General features: G+C 38.2%; 1 protein-coding gene across 9 annotated transcripts in view; it reads left to right on the forward strand.

Moving 5' to 3' along the window:
* The window catches only part of MARCH1 (membrane associated ring-CH-type finger 1), a 229,943-nt gene that overhangs the window by 203,813 nt on the left and 4,690 nt on the right, over window positions 1-21,440 (forward strand). For all 9 annotated transcript variants that reach the window (XM_027676782.1, XM_027676790.1, XM_027676789.1 and 6 more), the window contains 2 exons: window positions 3,112-3,292; window positions 19,864-20,011. In XM_027676782.1, coding sequence (XP_027532583.1) covers window positions 3,112-3,292; window positions 19,864-20,011 — 329 coding nt within the window. The remainder of the gene's footprint in view (window positions 1-3,111; window positions 3,293-19,863; window positions 20,012-21,440) is intronic.

The following is a 21,440-nucleotide window of genomic DNA, read 5'->3' on the forward strand; positions in this document are numbered from 1 at the left end:
TGATTATGTACTGTCTGTAGGGTGTCTGAGCAACTGAAACGGCAGCTTTAAGCATGATCAGTGCTGTACTAGAACTTGTAAATAAATCAGTATAGATTTAGCAAATTACATATTTTTTCTTTATTTTAGAGAGTGTTTTATGTTTTTTCCATTTAACTATTTTCTAAAGTATGCAAGCAAATTTTACTGTCAGAATAAGTTCAGCCCTGTAAATAGTCAATCTGATGCATGAAAGTTTCAAACAGTTGTGATCATTTGACAATTGGAAACCAGAATGGAAGTTCTCTGCCTCCTACTTGGTTTAGGTATGATTCAGGTAAGTCTGTGCTTTGTATCCCTACCTCCATTCTCTTTGCACAACAAGTTTCTCAAAACCATTATTTACAGTTTATTTTCTATAATTTGTGATATTTATGATGTACATTATAGATGAATACAACAAAGGGCAAAGACGCACAAAATTGTGATGTGGTACTAATGGCTGAGGCAGAAAGTGCAAGTTATCTGGTCCAAGGCTTTAGAAGATGTTTAAACATTTAGCCAAGACTCTGTTACCATAGCTGTCAGAAACCCATATATTTTTAGACTGTCATTCTGGGTTTAGGTAGCACAAATTTCTTTTAAGCTAATTTCTTCTGGTTAAACAAATAATAAAGAGCTAAATTGCACCAAAGAGACCAAAGAGCATTCAAACTAATGAAAACCATGCCTTTGGTCATTTTCTCTGGACTTTAATTCCTGTTGAAGTTTGTTTTAATTCCAGTTACATATTTAATGGTTAAAAAGGTAGAAGAGGCCATTAGATTATTTAGTCTAAGCTTCTGTGTAATGTAAGTTCTTAGTGTCACCCTGTTATTTTAACTTCTGTCCAAGGAAAGCATAAATGGAATGTATAATGCATAATAGTGTTTTTCTGGGGAAGTATTTGGACTAAAGATTACTTCTATTAATTTCAAATTTGCAATGTCACTTTATTGAAGATCCCAGTGGAGTTTTAGGCTTGTATTTTTAGCTCTGAAAATAGTTTTAAACAATCTTGGCAGTAGTAGAAATAAAGGCTTTTGGGTACTTAGCTTAGTTGTCTAATTTCTAAATAGTTTAAATGCTAAGGCTGTAAAATAAATTATGTATAGCTTGAATTTAAGTGAACAAAGAATACTGGTTTTCCTTTGGGGAATAGCTTTAATTTAAAAAGAAAGTAATGTTTTCTGTGTAACTCTCAGCTGGGAATGCATTTGTTAGAAAAATAACTATTCGGTGTTTTGAAAATTTAGTTCTGCTTAAGCTAGAGGCTCAATAAGAAATCTCCATATAGGAGAACTAAGCTACTGATGCATGTAGCTTGGCTGGATTAGTAAAGACTGTAAATTGAGTTCTTGTAAAATTTGTCTCAAAAAATGAGCATGTGTAAGAAGAAAATTGTGGGTATTTTTCTTCTCTCCTTCATTGCTATGGGGTATGAAATCCTCTACAAGCACCATTGCAGACAATGAAACCTGGCTTTAGTGGACCAGGTTTCCAGAGCTTCATTTACTTGTTGTATTTTTTTGTTCTCTTTATATATCCAGCAAAGCAGCTTTGTTCTGTTTTTGTGTTATCATAGATTCATTTTCTCATGGCTCTGGGCTACACCATGGAAGAATAGTGAAGCTCCCAGCTTTGATTCATAGATCTTTCATGTAGACACTTGAATTTCCTTCTCCCCTGCTTGTAGACTTGGCAGCCTCAGAGCTTTCTAGGAGGTCTTTGCCCGGCTGCCTCCTGACATACACTAGGAGCTCCTGTGCTAGGAAGAAGGTCACCCGTCTTCCCTAACCTGACCACTAGGAAGACAATCTCATCGCAGGGCTCTCCTACCCCTTTTCTTACCCTAGGAGTGGTGCAGTTGCAGTTTTCTGTGTAAAAGGCTGAGTTATTCCTCAGACGTGTTCAGGTGCTTCTGCCTGTGTCTTGTCTGAGGGAACCATTCCTAAGTGTCTAAGGTCTAAGTTTCATTTGTGTGATACCAGGATCTGTGCTGTTACTGCTACTTCTCTATTTTGAAAGAACTCAGGCTTCAGCTTTTTTTTTTTTTTTCTCTTGCACGCTAGTTTAACACTTCAGGCACTGATTAGGGCTTGGGTGCTTTGGTGTGTTTTTCTGGGTTGGGGATGGGAGGGAGTTACTCTTTGTTGAAGTGAACCTCCTTAATTTCAGGTGTTTGGTTAAGCCTTCTGCTCACCGTAGAGCTTTCTCTGCCTTCACAGAGATGCTTACCTATAAAGCTCCCATTGATTTCAATGGGTAAATATTTTCCTGATATGATTAGGAGACTGTTTGGAAAGAGAATAAGATCAGCAGGACATTTGGACATGTGTCAGAGAAGAAAAACATCAGATTATGATGTTAGAACACTGATCACTTCATGCAACATGAAAATCACAACATGAAAAGCTCTGTATCCCATCATAAGGTAAAACTGTTCTGGGACCAACCTCTATCTTAGGGTCTGCTTACAGCTGTAGTTTTTGTTTTCCCAAATAGTACAGCTGTCTGCTTCAAAGGAACAGTGAAGAATGAAAAAAACAACTGTGACTTTTTAACACCTGCCTCCTAAAAAGTGTGTGCATGTATGTATACACTATATCATATGCATGACTCCAGAGTACTTAAAACTGCTCTCTGATTCTTTTAACTGTGTAACTCCAAAGAGGTCTCCTAGGAACTTCTTGTACTTCTCATGCTTGATATTTTCAGCTTGGATTAAATTTGTCTACCTTTAAGGATTTGATTGGCATTGCTTTACAGACCAAGAACTATTCTGCTCTTAGAAAGAGCTCTGATATTTGTCTTAAAGGTTTTGCCATGCATAAAAGGGAAAACCAGTGTTATTTCTATTGATTCACCTTCAGACCACATAGCAAATTCAAAGAGAAATAACTAAGTGAAGAGAAATTATGAAATGGCAGAAAGGAACAAGGAATATGTTCCTGGGCCTCAATCTGAAAGGTCATACACCTGGCATCTTTTGAATGTCAAGTCTGAAGATGAGAAAGCAGTGTAAATAAAATAAGACCTTTGCATTGCTGGTTGGCAAGTTCCCTCACTCACTCTTGCTGTCCTTCCTGTCAGGATCTGTCACTGTGAGGGAGATGATGAAAGTCCCCTCATCACACCATGTCGCTGCACAGGGACCCTGCGCTTTGTTCATCAGGCCTGCCTGCACCAGTGGATTAAGAGCTCGGACACACGCTGTTGTGAACTCTGCAAGTATGACTTCATAATGGAGACCAAGCTCAAACCTCTTCGGAAGGTATGGTGCTTTTGAATTTAATCATTCTCAAGTGTCAGATGTCCAGAATGGCCGTGTAAAGTTACCAGCACAATTAAAGAAACATCTGCCTGTCAAAAATGGCTTTGTTTTTGCTGTTGTTAATGAGTCCCAGTGATTTTATTCTTACATTTAAGTTAGTTAATTTACAGCAGCAGAGGATTTGACTAAAGACTCTCTTTCATCACACATACAATAAAAATGGACAAATAATAGTTTTTTGTTCTAGAATTTTTATCTTCAGCTTTTCATTATTGGTTCATCTGCCTATTTTTAAGCCTGAAAGAAATCCTTTCACGTTTTGCTCCTGCATAACAAAGGCGAGTTCACTCAGCAATTTTTACATTGAGCCAGTAACTTCTGGTTGAGAATGATGCTTATACCAATGTGGAGACTGCAATTATGAAGTAACACAGTCAGTTCAGCTGCATCTTTGTAACTATTACTCATGGGCAAATTAATCACTCATACATTAAAATTAGTTAATGAAATCTAAAATACAGGGTGACCTTGCATCCTGAATGTCAGATGTATGTTATCTGCACTCATCTGTTTTCTAGGATAAATCAACATAATGCTACACAGGCTGTCAGTACAGGGAAGGTGAAGGGTTTGTTAAACATATGTGGGTTCTGTTTTCTTTGGAATGGATCGTTTCTCTTCTAATTTTTATTTTAAAATGCTCTCATCCTGGAGTTCTGTTGCATCTTTGAAGTTTTAGTCAATCTAGAACTGGGCAAGTTTTGATTTAAAATAAATTTCAGTGTGTGAGCCCTTGAAAAACATGTAGAAACTATTACTTATGACTAGCATATGCATACACAGTAGCGTTTCTATGGCAAAGACATCTTGGTTTCATCAGCCTTGCACGGGTAGCAGCAGTTCAGAGAAATGAGAGCACATGGAATTCCTTCACATTTCCCATCCAGAAAAATTTTCTACTAAGTCCCTGATGATAAACCACTTCTGAAGAGAGAATTGAAGTTGATTTGAAAAACAAAGCTTGTAATAGGAAGAGAAACAGTTCTCAAATGCTGGGTAGATCTGACTAGGTAGGCTGGAAATCGAAACAGATGTAAATAGACAAAAAGATGTCTAAAAACTTAATTATATTGACTTGGATTTTAGTAATTGCAGATAAATTTTAACTAATGTGACAGGAAAGAGATAATTGTTTAAAAAACCCTGCCTCTTGCATATCTTTGGGGGATTCTTTTTGTATATATGTTTCTATTTTCAACCCAAATTGCTTAAACCTTTCATCTAACAAGTACTCTCACAGCAGCTACTTTCCTCAAGAGAATACACAGATAGCAGTATTTTTAACAAAAGCCTTTTCCTGGTTATGTTAGATAATACAGCATCTTTTTAAAAGGCAAACAAAATTTATAGCTACCAAGGAGAAAACGAATGGAAAATGTGCATAACTTGATATCAGAAGTAGGCACTTTTAGTTCTGTGTGTTGTCATTACCACCTCCCCCTTTTTTTTTTTAATTGAAAGAAACTAATGGAGTACTGAGAGACTTAGTAATGTAATTCCTGCAAGTCTGTAATTTCTTAGTTGAATGATTGCCACCTTATTCAGCTTATCACTGGTTCTCAGGTATGTTTTATATTTCTGACACAGGAAAGATTAACCTCTTCTTTCAGGCAGGATATTTTTTTTTCTGCTCAAAGCAGTGCTCAAATGTAGTTTATCTGTCTGGCAGTATATGCTGGCAACATTCCTCCCTTCAAGTGCAGTGCTAACAAATATTTGACTTGTGTAGTATGGACCCAGCATCTAATCATAGATCCTTTCTTATAAGTGACACCCATTTCAGAAACCAAAACCAAGGTTTCCAAAGTGTGTGCACTATCATCACCATCGTTCAAAGATTTGTGAAACACTAAAGAGTTTATGAGAAGCTGTTTTGCAAACCAAGCATTTCGACAGCTGTAGTAAAGACAAGGCAAAGGAGGAAAGAATGATCATGAGACCTACCATGTGAGTAGAGCTGACTGTTAACTTTTCACACAAGCATCTTTTATAAAAATCACTGAAAGTGCTTTTTTTGGTCAAAACCTATATATTTTGCAAAAGTGGAAACTTCCAATGAAACACTGTCAAATTTCTTGGAAGGTTTTACACAGCCCGAAACCTCAACTGTGCAGCATTCCCTGGTAGTCTGTGTTTTCAGAAGATTGGCACAAAGGGTGGTTACCAGAGACCAAAGTGCTGTGGGAGAGGCAGCCATTAACACTGAAGCTCTCCACAATCCTGTCTCCTTGATGCAGGATTTGAAAAGCACTACAGACTCTAGGATTTCCAGACCTTGAAAGCTTTGGGTTTTGCAAAGGGTTGACCTCGAGAGCCTTCAGCCTCCAGCACTAAGTCTGACCTGGCAGCAGCAAATCAAAATTTCCAAATGCCTGGTATTCTTTGGTCATAATGGCAGGGACATTATGAGCAGTTATATCTGAAAACAATTCAATTCTTTTCAACTTTGTTGTATGCTGAGTGGAAATGGCCAAGTTGACCAAGAATTTATTAATTTTGCTAATGAGCTTTGAGGAATTCTGAAAACAGATTTATTTTAATTTATTAAAAAAATAAAAAGGAAATTATTGTTTCATTATGATGAATTTTGTCATAATACCTTTCTAACATGCCTACTTCTGGTCTCCTGAAGGGAAAAAATTACAGACCACCGAACTTAATTACAGGTATCTATGATTTTGCTTTTTGCAGTATCGCAAAAGTATGATTTAAATATAAAACAAACTATTTGATTCAGTAGTGAACGATGATCTTTATTTATGCCTTATCCTTTCATGCACCCTCAATATTTTATAACAAATTTTTTGTCAAAGTCTAAGGTTTTATAGCAGAATCACATTGGAATATCATGCCATACAACTGTTAGCATGCATAAGTGACAATGTGGAGCATACTAAGTTACCATAAATTAAGATAATTACTATTAAATCAGTAGGTTTGTGCCAATGTGCAACAAGTATTTAATTAGAGAATCCCAGAAAGCACCAGACATCAAATAAAACTTAGTTTAATCATTTTAGTGAGTCTTTGCATTAAAGTAATCCTATTAAGCATTGATCAAGAGGCATTGCAAGTGTTTCATATATGCGAGTAGGTCTAATGACTCGGCTCAATATAAGTTTAGAGATTAAATATTAAGCATTGCTTAGAGTGTCTGGTTTATTTCTCATGGTCTCTGTTACATCTGTCTGTGGTTATAAATAACACAGTTGCATTTGTAGCTTTACCTCAGCATTTGCAATCCATAATGCAGAATTTATAAAGTGACTTTATCGTGGAAGGAATTAGTGGCAAGAAGCTTGTGTGAGTTCCTCATTGAACTCTCTCAGGTAATAGCTTCACCTGGAGGAAACCACTTCTTTTTTAAAAGGATGAAATCCTGGTATATTAGCACCTACATTTCATATCTCTTGAATTTGGTTTGAAGCGTAGTAGAAGCAGGAATTGAATGGAAATATTGGAAGTATGAAATGGATTAAAGTGTCAAAAGGAACTTGAAATGCAGAAATGTCTTCAAATGGAGATTTCTCAACAGTGTCTCACTATACTTCAAAATGCTTTTCATATTTAAATTCTGCTATCTGTTGGTAATGTCTGGTATCTGATGAGATGTTTTGCTTTGATGCATTATCCCAACAGATTATTCTGTGGTGTTGGAGATGAGTATTTTCTCTTCCAATTTTATTTTTGAAGTGATTTACAAATAACGTCTTATTTATGTGAGGCATAAGCAATACTGCTCATTGTTACCATGTGGTTGCTCTTGGTCATTAAGGAAGACCAAGTCAATTTTTTGTTTAGGGCATTATATACCAGTTGAGGTTAATTTTCTTTCTGATAAAAAGGGTATCTGAATTCATTCCTTTTAAAAATAGAAGATTGGGAATTTTCTTTTAGAACAGTGTTATGTTTCTGTTAAATTAATCAGAAGCAAACCCAAATGCTGATAATGAATGTGTACATATAGCTTTAAAATATTCACTCCTCTTGTATTCCGTATTTGCCTATATACTGAAAAATACGATACACGGTCCCTCTCTTGAGTTTTACACCCTTGAACTCTGTGGAAGTTCTTGTATATCCAGCTACTATCATTAGAGAAGGACGGAATGCTTTCTGTCTGCTTGATATCATTTATTTTATAAATAAACAAGAGTGATAAAATATGCAGGCCAACTTTAACTCTCATGCAAGATTCAAAGATTTAAGTCCGACTTGGAGATACATGTTTCACGGCTGCCCAGAACAGGGTATTTAGGCCCTGGAGAGAAGTTAGGGAACAGGCTAGCACAAATTTCCATACAAAGTAAAAGTCAGTTCAAGCGTATCAGTGCCCCTTTGTGGTCAGACTAGTAATAAAATCAGTTCGGGAAAGATTTCAACTGTTTGATATAATGCTGATTTAACTGCTAGATCAAAAGCAAATATTTAATAGTTTAAAGATACTCTGTTTGCTACAAGATCATTGGATCAGCAGGAGCTATGTAACCAATTCAAAGGTAGGGTTTGAGCCAACAGACGACTTGTGGGTAATGCCCAGCTGTAAGGCAGAGATTCAGCAATTCTGCAGGCTCCTTAAAAAAAATGTGAATCATCTATGGAAGCAACAGAAGAAAATCAGAATGTTGCTTTAATCCATGATAGACAAGAGGAAAGTCTAAAGTGAATCTCTAAGTCCCATTTCACTCCCAGACTTCATGTGTCACTAGGCATACATCACTTCTGCTTCCCCCTATTGGAGTTATCATTTCATAGGGTGCCTTTTTTTACAAAACAGTCGTCACCTGCACTACTCTAAAGTCAGTTGTTAAATCTCTTACCTAATGTGTGAGAGAGACAGATTCAGCTCTCTTCTCTGTGCTCAACACAGTCTTATAGAAAGAGTAAATATTGAAAAATATGACTGGAGGAATTAATTCATAATGGGATGCTTTGTGGATAAATCTTCTTTTTATAAAATGTGGTAGCATGTATGAAAAATTCATGATGGCAAAATATGTTAAGGGTGTTGTTTTATTTTTGGTTCAATTTGTGTTTACATTCCTTATTTAAGAGTATGGTGATCACTGCCAAAAGTTATATAGCCTGCAGAGGAATGCTGCTATGAAATCAAAAGTGGTCATCATTAGAAACTACTTCTCCTGACAGAGTAGACTCTACAAGCCAGAAGCGACCTGTAGTCTCCCAGACTCCCAAAACCAAAAACAAACAAACAAACAACAAAACCAACAAAACAAACCCCAGACTCTGAGCGGTCATTACCATATTGCTTGCTGTTTGATTCTTATTGCCCTGTGCTGTGAAGTATGAACCATCTGGCTTTTTCATCTGTTTTCTAATAAGGCTTATGATAAGAAGTGATAGCAAATATTGCATAGGTCTGGTATCATTGACTTGCTGTGGGATTAGTTCCCTTTCAACCCAATTTGGTGAATACTTTGCACTCCTTAATATAGAAGATCCTACATTTCCTTTCAATTTCTGGTGCAGCTACACCTGCTCTGGTGTTATCTTTCTTCCAGTAAAGTGTCTCAAAACATCAGTAGCGTCGAATCATTTCTTGCAATATGTAGGGTCAGACAATTCACCAGTATGCACAAAGGCACAAAGCTATTACTTTCTCATCGGCTGTCAGTCATTATAGAGAATAACTTTGGGCTCAAGGGAGAATGTGTATATTAAAGCTTTTAAAGTAAAAATAATTTCATAGCGCTTATATCCTATTGTGATGCCTTGCAGATGCAAGGGGCTACTTTGTTCAGACAGTTGCATTCTTAATTTTTGAGAGTATTAGCACATTACTGCTAATTTATCTGTTTATAGAGAGCATGCTGTAGTTCACAGAATAATTTTGTCTTGCATTTTGTGCCACAACAAGAATACTACTTCTTAGCTTTTTCATAGTGGTAGAATTCATGCTAGCTTGTGTCATGGTTTGAGAGCCCCAAAATCCAATTCCCAAGTCCTAGCCCCCCTCCCACATCTCAACCTAGTGTGAGATGGGTTTTCCAGACACCACACGAGACTCAAAATGGGGGGAAGGGTTATATTACAAGACTGTACACATAAATAAATACTATAATACATCACACACACAATCTCAACTATCTCTACTATAATAAAGCATTATTTACAATGGATCAAATCTCTTTTCCCTCCAAATAAAAGTCCAGGAGGGAAGAAGGAAAAGATCCTTTCCACTCTTAGAGCAGCAGTCCCTAGGGCAGCAGTTTTTCTCTGTCTTCCATGCAGCAGCTGTAGCTGGATCTCTGCCAGTACATACGAGGGGGGTCTCCAAGCCCCTGTCGGCCCTTCGACGCAGGCGAAGGGTCTTCCATGGGCTGCGTTCACCCAGACAAAGGTCGCTCCACCACGGTCATATCACGAAGCGGAGGGGTCTTCGCGATGGTCTGTATCTTCAGGGGATTCAAGCCCCATTTGCAGAGCTTTCCGCGCTCTGCCTCAAGCTGGCTGCTAGCTTAGCTTAGCTTAGCAGCTGCTGTAGCACTCTGAGACTCTTCTCAAGCAAGAGTCCATCTCCCTCCTCCTAGACGGGGTCTCAAAGGAGTTTGGGAGAGTTTTGGTTTGCAGTCCTTACCCCAAACTCTCTGTCTCTGTAGTGGCTTAGTCCTGCTCTCTGCTGCTGGCTCTCTCTCGGCTCTCTCAGACAACTCTATGTCTTCCTGCTCAACTGCATGCTTGTTTGCTGCTTCTTCAGTTCTTATCTTCTTCTGGCTCTCTGCCACTGTTTCTCAGTCAGTGCTGTTCTTGCTGCCGCTTCTGCTGCTCACGGTGGAGAAACATTCCCCAGCTCATAGCCACAGGTACTTAGCCCAGCCTTACACTGTTCCAAGTCCCTGTAGCCCCCCAGTTGGGGGCTGGGGGGGGCCAGAGCCCCCAAGGGGCTCCTGCCCCTTCTCCTCGTGGCTTTCACAACATGGCCACCTCTCCAACAACAACTACAACTACTACTTTCTTTTCCGGTCTGGGTGATATGTTTATATTTTGCAGGAGAGCTCATTGGCTTAACCCCAGGGTCACCACCCCTGGGGGTTTACCATTTTATAGCTCTGGGGGGAAAACTGTTTCCCCCCACCACAGCTTTTCATCTCCGTATGTCTTTCTCTTCCATTCAAGACACAGCTTTATTCACACAGCTGTTCCAGTTCCCATGGACTTCTGACAAGAAATTCTTGTGCCTCTTACCTTGAAACCATCATAACATAACCTTAGGCTTTCTAAAAGCCTTCTTACCATGATACTTTGCTGGGACATCCCCAGTGCAGCAAATCCTTTCTGGAGGTGGAATGAGATGTTTTTACTGTCATTGCTTTGAACTCGCATTCTTTAAGAAGCAAATGAAAAATCTTATACCAGAAAATTAAATGAAAACTATGTCCTCTTCTAATTAGTTGCTAGTATCCAAATTGGCTGCTTCTGCTCATAGCATTTAGAGAAGTCAAGGGAATTCAGGACATTGTTTAGGTCTGGTATTAGTAGAGTTATCCACTATTTCACAGAGCCATGAACATGAGCTCTGGGAGGTACAAATCTTCTGTGCTTTCTCAGGCTGAAGTAAGCAGTTTGATCTGAGCCGTTTTACAGTTGCAACTTGCATCAAAAGATTTAATTTCCATTTTAGTTAGAGAGTCCTACCCTATCCTGCAGTTCATTAGCCTCTCATTTTTTAAGAACTAGGGGTCTCCTTTTCATTTTTTTGTTTCAGCCCTTTCAGTGTTTGGTTTCACAACTTGACCTCATCAATAATTATAACCAAGGAGGGACTGGGTAGCCGAAGCATTGAAATTAATTAAGAGAATCTCTTGATACTGGCTTTGCAGCTAAAGAAAATGTGAATGGATTGGTACCCTGGCACACAATGTATAGCTAGTAATATGAAATTTAAAGAGCATAATCAACCCAAGCATTGACCTAAACCAGTCATTTTTATTCATGGAGTTTTGTACAAATGCTGTTCTTACTGTTTAATTTTGAAGTTAGTAATTTTACCAACTCTAATGGGAGTGGGCGGCTATTCATGATCTGATTAATGTGTATCATTATGTGTCACGTAACCAACACATACAATTTTACAGTTGCTATTTGCCTCAAATTTATTTTGCCTGGGACCTATTGATGTGAGAATGATCTGCTCACAGGCTGATTCTTGCTTGTTGGTGGAATGAATGCATGCTAAAAATGGCTTCTCTTTAACACAGTGATATTCTCTTGAACACAGAAATTCCAGTAATTGATCTAAATTATGTACAAATGGGATAATTATGAGTTTGTTCAGTATTTTTAAATTTTTTTTGTTAATTTAATTTTATTCCTGTAGCAGTCTTCATGCTACATTCATCACGCTATTTGAGAACAAAATACACTCAAATGTGCAAAGGAAACTCATCTTACTTGGTTTTCAAAGACAGATTCAGGCACAGACTGTTGGGGGATGGTTTTTTATGGTGACTGTAGTGGAGGAAGGACTTGTGATTGCTCTGACCCCGGCACAATCCATCTCAAATCCTCCACTGGGTATGTGTCATGGCTGCTTTTGTATTGTCTATTGAATGCACACTACAAATGCACCACCTCTCCCTGCTTTGGGTGGAAAGTGAAATCTCAGCATAACTGCCCTTGCAGCAAAATTATGGTCTGTGCTCATGTGGTACGGCAGTTAGATTGATTGATTCTTTTTTTCATGGTTTTCTTTGTGTGTGTGTGTGTGTGTAAGTTGTTGTTTGAGAACTGGACTGAGATTTAAAGGCATTTGCTAATTAGTGACTGGAGGAAATGTCATGCCTTCAATTAGATGTGTTGCTCTTTCAGAAATACAGAGTAGACAGAGGCAGGTGTCAACTAGCTGCAAAGAGAATAAAAGTGACAAACTAGATCCTTTTGATAGAATGATGGTAGAAATACTGCAGGGAGAGCTGACAACAATAGCATCTGTTTCTTGACTGTGATAAAAGTTAGTGGAGACATTGATTCTGCCCTGTTTTTCCTTGTTTCTTTATAGGTTGCCCACATGTCGCTTGTTTTTTGAATTTTGAGTAATAAAGGCATATGCCTGAAGTAAATCTTTCTAGAGCTCTAGATGTGTGCCTGTTTTTCTTAGTACCAGACGTTCCCCATAGTTTTGCATTCTGGTAATAGTTCAGTCCTGATTTAATGTTCAGTCCAGTTGTTTAATGTTTTGCCTGCAGTTTATCTCTCAAGATTATCTTTTTAGATAAGGTAACTGAAGCTTACTGTGCTAGAAGATAACGATATTTTTCTTAAGTATCTTACAAGGCAAGCGAAGAAAAAGCAATTTTAAAAGAGAAGTTCATGATAGTACTGAAGACTCTATTGAACAAAAAATTGGTTAATGTTTTTTCAGTATTCAAAGAGGATGCTTGGAAAATAAACACTGTGTCAAGTACTTCTACATTCTATATATTGATGTGAAACAATTTCTAGCTGATGGGAACTAGAAAGAGATGCCTAGATGCCCAATATGGAGACATTATGCTATAACTGTTTGCCATGGGGTTTCTTGCATGTCTCTCTGAAGCATCTGGTGTTGGCCTCTATCCCAGACAGAGCATTGGATGAGAGGGACATAAGGTCTAGCTATTCCTATATTTCCAAAGCATAGCATTTTTTTTGTAGTTTAGTCTATGTTGGGATGATTAGGATGCAGGTACTGAAGTTCTTTTAGTTGGTAAATGACAAGTGTTCTCAATATTACTTCATATTGCAAAACCAGCTACTTCATTTTAGAAATTAGATTCTTAAATTACTGAATTTTTATACTTTTTAATTTCTCAACTTCTATTTTACACTTTTAAGAGTTTGCTAATTGATGTCATACACAGCTAAAAACTGTGTTTGTGAAGAGTGCACACTGATTATATCATTTAAGTCCAGTGGTTTTAACAGTCACTTAAAAAAAATTAGTGTGAGGTCTTGATTTTGATAAAACTGAATAATTAGTTCTTTGCAGATGATAATCTTAAGATGTTTATCAAAGTGAGATTTTTCATTATGTATTTCTTTTATTACTGTAGATATGCATATTGCACGTAAAAGTGAATTAAATTGTGTGACTTTAGAAATGCACCCATTTCTGGTTCAGTTTTAAATTTTTAATAGGTATTTTAAATACGTCACAGACATTCCAGCCAGCTTTGTTTAGTGTCTCCTAGGGACAGAAATAGTTTTTAGGTAAACTTTGGACAGGTTTGCCAGAGAATGATTTGTACTAGCTCATCCAATGAGCTAATCAGATCAAGGTAAGGTTGTGCATAGATAGGGCCATATGATGCACCATGTGACATGGGATTTTTAACATTTATTTTATTTCCTTGTTCAGTGATAAATGTAGCAGGGGTCTAATTATGGCCTTCTATTCTTGATCCTTACAAGAGTTTCATCTCTGGGGTGTATCTTTTGACAAAAGGCCATGACACATATGTTTTCTCTATTTTCTGTAAACCTGCTCAGTTATTCCTCTCTAAATGTGCTCTAGGATGTGTTTGGGAAAAGAATGCAGCATAGCCCAAACCCTTTTCTTGTCAGCCATGAGACCTGGCACATTCTGTTGGACTGTCTGAGGGGCACTTCTCATCTTGTAGCAGGATGTGGTAAGGCGTGCCTTGACCTTCCTTAAAATGCAGTGTCTCGGGTACAGGCTGTAACCACATGTTGTTTAGATGGCAGAGTGGCCCAGAATGCTTTTATTCAAATAACACAGTTTGAATTCTCATCTCTTATGAGTACTTCAAATCTGCACAAGGCTATTTTATTCTCCTAACATGTGCAGAGCCCTGTTGTCCTTTATTACTATTATTTCTTCCTCTTCCACCCACTGCACAAATTCCATTCCCACAAACTACCATGGCAGCTGCTTTCCTCCAGCTGGTAGGTTGATAGCAGTGAACAGCTTACTGTGGAGCCTGAGCCCTTTAGTACTGCAACAAGTGACCAGAAAACACCCTCCCTAAGATAAATAACTCTGAGCTATATGTTCAGACTATTGACATATTTTCAGTGCTCAGCTCACTTCAGCATACACTGCTCCAGTTAATTTTCCAAAGTGCTGGCTAGATTCTTTGGGTCTGGTTTCAGATAAGAGAGATCTTTTTGTGTGTGTTTTTAGTCTGTGTGCAGAGGGCAGTTTCTACAACAGTCTCTGGTTAATAATTTTAGCCTTTATTTTGCAGAAGTAATTACTTCAAGATAGAGGTTGGCTCAAACTATTTCTTTAGATTGTTGAAAGAATTCAGAAAATGTTGCATGACTACTTTAGCTCTAGGTGAGAGCAGAAGGAAGTCCTTTCAGCTGTGGGTGCTGTTTACATTACATAGATTGTCATTTTTTTGCTAAATGATGGGTAAGGAGAAAAATGTCAGAACAGAAAAAATATTTAATATTAGCTATGTCATAGCCATACCAGATTCCCCTGTCAGACCTCCTTACATGCAATTTTTAAAAACAGGGTTCCTGAAAATACCCAGGAGTTAAAAGTCCAACCACGCACAGCATGTTGCAAAGCAGCCCATTAACTTCACCTTCAATATCTGGCATTCTCAGTGCTGAGCTCCTGCAGGAGAGAGAGAGATCTTCAGTTGTAGAGGTGTGAATCTGCAAACCTGCAGTGGTTCTGCAGTTGCTTCACAAAATCTTGTCTAGACAAAAATTTGTGGCCAGTGTGACAGAAGATAACCAGCAGCAGGAGGCAACACGTGGACACAAAGTGGTGTATGGGGGCAGGCAGGCAGTAAATCTACAATGTGGAAGTGGGGAAAAGAAACCCAAGCAGCAGTTTGCAGAGTGCCACTGTGAGGTGTGGGAACAGCTTTTGTGTGAGCAGTGTGAAGCTTTTGCGTGAGCAGTGTGAAACTTTCGGTTCTGCATCAGGCCATCATGAAACCACTTTGCAGAAAGCTTAATGTATGGAAGGGAATCAAAATTGCAAATTTGTTTCTGTTAAGAGAGGCTGTGTTGGAATCTAGAATATGAAGCAGCATACCCATACTCATAGGCAATGTTTTCAGAAGATACTGAAAAATATCCATGTTTATTTGTTGCATATTGGTTAATCAAGCTTTTATTAGAAGTGACATGGAAGGAGGCAAATTGTGATCCTTTAAAATAAATATCAGGGATTTTCTCAAACTACATTACAGGAAAGGGAAGTGGCTGGCTACATATGATTTAGAAGTTCCCCGTATGTTATTAGTTTTTTTCTTTTTAATTTTTTTATTTCCCCAGAAGACTCATGACTACATTTTGTAATTATAAGAGTGGGTTATGAAATCAGTAACTGTTCTCTTGAAGTTTCTGAGTGAGATAATTTTTAAGAAACAAAAGAAAAACCCAAGGTAGAAACCAAGAACAAGGTACAGTTTTACAGCTGCCACTTTCAGGATTATTCCAAACTTCTCAGGCAGTAAAGCAAAGGAATTCAGACTGAGGTGCACATCGTGTTTTAGAAGTAGCTGTAAGTAGTAGCTGGGGTGGGAGGTGTGTTTCTGATCAGATTTACAATCCAGCTTCTTTCCTTTGGCAGTTTATTCTGGCTTCTTGGTAGGAACCTCTGAGGCAGGCAGACAGTGTGCTACCACCCTCCAGTGGTTTGCACAGCACAGCGCAAGTGTCATGTTGGGAAATCTTATTCGGAAAATAAAAAGGGGGCTGAGGATATTCCAAGCTTTCTGCTGGGGATACATATTGTTACACTTTGGATTTGTTTGGTGACGTGTAAAAAGTCTTTTTATTGTTGTTAGATGTTACAAAGTGTTTTAGCACACCTGTTCTATGAAGCCTAATGATATTCATGCGATTGCTTGCATTTGCAGGACCTTAAACCATCTGCATCTGTGATGATTTCCTATCAGTGTTTGTACTGCTTCCAGGATTAACGAATCTGTGGGTGGTGACAATTGGATGTACAGCAGTGAAGGGATGCTTCCTAGGGGGTTGTGCAAAAACTAGTTTGTCTATCAGTTTAGTGACTCAGTAATTTGCAAATTATTATAAATGTCTCCTCTGGCTGTTAGTCTTCCCTTCTTTCTCTCCTTACAGTCTCTAGAGCACCTTAGGAGTATTAGCATGTAAGTTTCCAAAAAAATTGCATCTGTGTACTTACTTTTCTGTTATTTTTCTGTTCTTGGTGGCATCTTATATTCTGTGCATGGCATGTTACAGTGTCATCAACCTGATGGTTGCATTTTTCCTAGATCACTGATGAAGATAACAAAACATGATGCAATTTATTTTTATCTTGCTGTCATGAATGTGGAAAGCCATGAGAACTGCATAAGCTTCTAAACACAGCAGGGATGAATTTATCAGTGGTTAAGGAGGCATTAAAGCACTGTGTGACGTGAAAGGTAGCACCTGCCAAACTTCCCCACACAACTTCAGGCTGTATCAAGTCCTGGGCTGTAAAAATTTTCAATATGAGGCTATTGAAAAAATCCTGAAATAGTGAATTGCACTTTTCTGCTCCAAGACAACACAAATTGCTGGATCATCTACTAACATCACTCATTTAGTACAGAGTGACAGGAGTCACACAGTACTCTCTGTTCAGCCAATCTAAAATATGTGAGTAGGACAGGAAAGTTATGTCAGCTACCACTGGGATCACCAGGAGTACAACATAAAGTTTAATTGTGTTTCCCCTTCTGAGTTCGGCTCATCATGACTGTAGTTGAGAGAACTGGGACTGCAGCTAGGGGAGGACAAAACAGAAGCACAGCTTTGGGACACACTAAGAGCTGTTAAATGCTCCCGTATGAGACGGAGTCTCTCCTTGGACCTTTTTCCTTTCTTGTATCCCAATCTGGGAGTACAAGGTACTCTGCAGCATCTTCTAGTTCCATAACCATGGTGGTGGTCTCTCCCAGTCTCTGCCAGCCAGCTTATTTCTGGGGTGATAATGCGTGTGTGGACAGAATACCCAGACAGGCAGGCAGGGTGTCTTGCGGGAGAAGAAAAGGGGCCAGTTAGAGGAAGCAGAGTCCAGCAGGCCTCGGCTTGCTTTCTGGCTAGGTTTGATCACGGGATGTTAGCAAAAAGGCCTGCTTTAGTCCTTTCCTGCTAGCTCCCTCTCCTCATATACTTTCTCGTAAATCTCAGTAGAAGTTTGTGAGCTTGTTCCTTTACTTACCTGTCCTGCTTGTTGGTCATTTGGTTTTGTTTGGTTTTCTTCCACCTGCAAAATGTTTACATTTAGAGTCATAGGACCAGCAATTGTCTTTGACTGGGCATTCAGGTCAACACTTTGAGGCTTTTGAGTTTGTTAGAGCATAAAATGGCTACAATGAGACTGCACATATAATTGACAATGAAAATCTTGCACAGAATCTTCTCTCCAGTATACCAAAAAGTGTAGCATCACAGTTGAGATGACAGAAAAATTCTGTTTAAGAACAATTAATTCTTCTTTATATGTTGATCTCTTACAAAGCATCCACAGGTAAGTGAGGGGCTAAGGTAAAATCCTTTCTTCCACCTGGACAAAGACAACTCTTTCTTTGGAAAGAAAGTCTTTTGCAAGACTTGCATTGAATTTTCACTGCAGAAAGGATGAAAGTCTCCAGGTCAAATGCAGTGTAACCCGATGACTGTAATAATATAAGACTGTGATAATAATGCCTCAGACTTTCTGGCTGGCCACTGAATATTACCTACATGAACTACAATGAATATAAAGTGTTGGGGTTTTATTACTTAAAAAAAAAAAAAAAAAATTCTCCTATTTTTTCAAACTGCCATACAAAACCCTGCAAGTTTTCACTCCTAAGTCAATGTATCAGAAATTGAAATGGTGTCTCAGTTGATAAATAAACTGATAGCTCTGACTCTTTGTATATTACGTAGGAAATACTTCCATTTTTCTAAGCAGTTAAGCCTTGTGTTCATTAAAAGTGTGATCAGCAGGTCAGGAGAGGTGATTCTGCCCCTCTAGTCTGCTCTCATGAGACCCCACCTGCAGTGCTGCATCCAGCTATGGGGTCCCCAGGACATGCTAGAGTGAGTTCAGAAGAGAGCCACAAAAAAATCATCAGAGGTACTTCCAACTCAAAATATTCTATTATTCATTAAATTTTGGCAAGGGCTAGGAAAGGTCCTAGAGACTGTGTTTTGAGGCAACAGCTCAGGCACATGCAAGCTTCAACTGCCATTAAAAACCAAAATTTGTTTGTCCTGGTATGTCCTGCTCTAAAACCAGTGGCGGGAAGAAGTATTTCTGAGAGTTATTCCTCGTAGTGACGTGGCATTGACCCCCTCAGCTTTACTGCAGCTGTGCTCCTTCAAAACGTGACCTGACAGCAAAAAGCGTTCTGAATAGAATGGCCATATTGGTTCAGGTGAAAGGCTGACCATGTAGCTTAGATGCCATCTCCAACCGTAGCCATAAAGAATTTAGGGAAATTTGTTTTTTCCCAGAAACAACATTGAAAAACAAACAAACAAAGTAAACAGTCGACAAAACCCAAAACAATACAAAAACCTAAACAAGGAAAACAAAGCCAAACTCGTGCCTTCAAAGTACATGTATGCCACCTCAGTGCTCTGCAGTGGCCAGGGTTTCTATCCCAGCCTTAAGCCGCTAAGGGTGGGCACTGATCTGAGCACAGCTCTGTCTGGTGTTCCCAGGGCCGCAGGGAGGTGGCACTCGTGTCTCATGCTTTGTACTGGTTCCCTTCCTCAGATGGTAGTGTCCGATTCCGAGATTTTTCATTGGAATTAGGGCATTTTACTTTTAAATGCCATATTCTTTCATCTTTTTTCAAAGGCAAACGTTTTAGTAGAGAAGGGTTTTGTTTTGAAGAAGTGCTAAAAAAAAAATTATGTTCTCACAAGCAAGATTAGAAAATATTGCCTCAAGAGTTGCACTGTTCAAATGCAGGGAATAGCCTATTTAATCTTAAAATAGCCTTAAACTAAGATAGGATCTAGTACCATAATTCAGAAACATATGCCTGGAAGATCCTCCTTGCGTTATTGAGGCTGAGTGCTATCATGTACGATTATTTCCACATAATCATCTTTTCAAGTTTATTGAATTTAATCCTCAATGGGGTTGCATTTCCTGTGCTTTTATGGGAAGACTGTTACATAACTGCATTCCTCGAATTTTAATAAGTACTACAAACTAATGTTTGGGCTTTTTCTTGTCTCATCACCAGAAGTGCAAATTTAAAATAAATATTCATCTTTTTACCTGTTTATTAACATGTTATGGCTGTACTGTAGTGAAATTAGATATCATTCACAAACAGACAGAAATAGAACTCTTCATTCCTCTGAATCTGTGAAAATGAGATGATTGTGAATTTTACAGTGACAATGCACATAGTCCTTTAATGTGTATTACCAAAATAAAAGGATTTGTTAATCTTATTACTGCTTGGGTTTTTGGCAGAAAGAGCCAGAATAGTCTAGTCAGTTTATTGCAAAATTTTACAGGTCTGATTTTTTAACTCCTTTTTTTTTTATTATTATTATTTCAGTGGGAGAAACTACAGATGACAACAAGTGAGAGGAGGAAAATAGTGTGTTCAGTCACATTCCACGTAATTGCAATTACCTGTGTTGTTTGGTCATTGTATGTTTTAATTGATAGAACCGCTGAAGAAATTAAACAAGGCAATGATAATGGTAAGTATCTTTTACCTTCTTTGTTGTTGTTGATAATGCAGTGGCTGGCTTTGCAAGGCAGCTATATAACCAGTCACACTCTATTCTTAAATAACAGCTCACAGACAAATGGCTACATCAAATGCTTTAATGCAGAAGTTCTGAATGCATCAGCATTAAAAGCTTATGTTATGCCCCTGCAGAGAGAACTCTACTTTGTGTAATCATTACAACAGCTTAACTAGCCTGCTGGTTCTTGCTGGGTTAATCTCCTATTATGTAGGTATTTCTAAAGCTCAGGCAAAGCGATGAGTCAAGTTCAAACAGCTCGGTGCAAGTTCAGGTCATTAAAATAGCGATTTATTTATATTACTCCCTTGAACCTTGATAGCAAGTAAAACACGATAGAACCTTTTCATTAACAAGCTTCTTCATACGAACTTCCAAGAGACCGTGTTCCAGTTGTGTTAGTCCTTCATGTGGAACTTAAGAAGCATGGAAAGCCATTCCTGCATCGTTGCAAATAGAATTTCACGGTGAATGTGAGGATAGTTAAACACTGGAACAGAGAGGTTGTGGAGTCTCCATCTGTGGAGATCCTGAAAACCCAACTGGACATATGTAACAAAATGCATGTTTAATGTAAGTAGGTTTATTTTTGGGCCATACTTAGCATATGTGGAAAATATATGATAAATTGAACTACTGTTTTCCATTTCAAGTCTAAGTCTATTTGGTCTTAAATTTAGTCTTAAATGTGATCATGATGATAAAAAACTTTTCAGTTTTGATCTGAACTGACTTTAAGCACAGTAGGGGAACAGAGGTCTCTCTAGCTTTGTTCTATATTCTGAAGTTAACATGGAAAACAAGACAGGTGGAACTTTGTGCCTTGCTAGTTAGATAAATATTTGATGATACTCTTGATGCTTGCCTTTCTTGCCTATGAGAGGAAAATAAGCAACAAGGCTCAATAAGTCACAGATGAATATATACTACAAAGTCTTGCTTTGCATTCTTTTGAAATGGGTTTTTTATCTCAAAATACCTGGCCCTGAGGACAGTACTAGGAATGGCTTTGAACTTTTATTTACGAGTACATCACTTAGAGTACATCACTTATTACAACGGGGAAGCTATTTCTGTGGATTAGCTACATTTTCATAACAAAACAGCTAACATGAACTTTTGTTGTTAAACACAATGGAAAAGAATCACATTAATTATTCTTGGTAGGCTCAAAAAGTATTTATGATTTGTATAGAATTCAGTGTTTGCCAAATGTAATGGCTGATTTTTTACACTAAAAGTGGACAAAGAGATGCCTTGGAGCTACATGTAAAAATAAATGTTTGCGAAGAGAACTCTCTTGCTCCAAAATTTGCTTGTCACAGGGGAGTACTTTTACAAATTCAAACATATTTGGGGGGAGAAAGAAGAAACATGTAAG

The sequence above is a fragment of the Neopelma chrysocephalum genome, unplaced genomic scaffold, assembly GCF_003984885.1.
Source record: "Neopelma chrysocephalum unplaced genomic scaffold, ASM398488v2 Primary Assembly neopelma1_42, whole genome shotgun sequence".
In the NCBI taxonomy this organism is placed as follows: domain Eukaryota; kingdom Metazoa; phylum Chordata; class Aves; order Passeriformes; family Pipridae; genus Neopelma; species Neopelma chrysocephalum.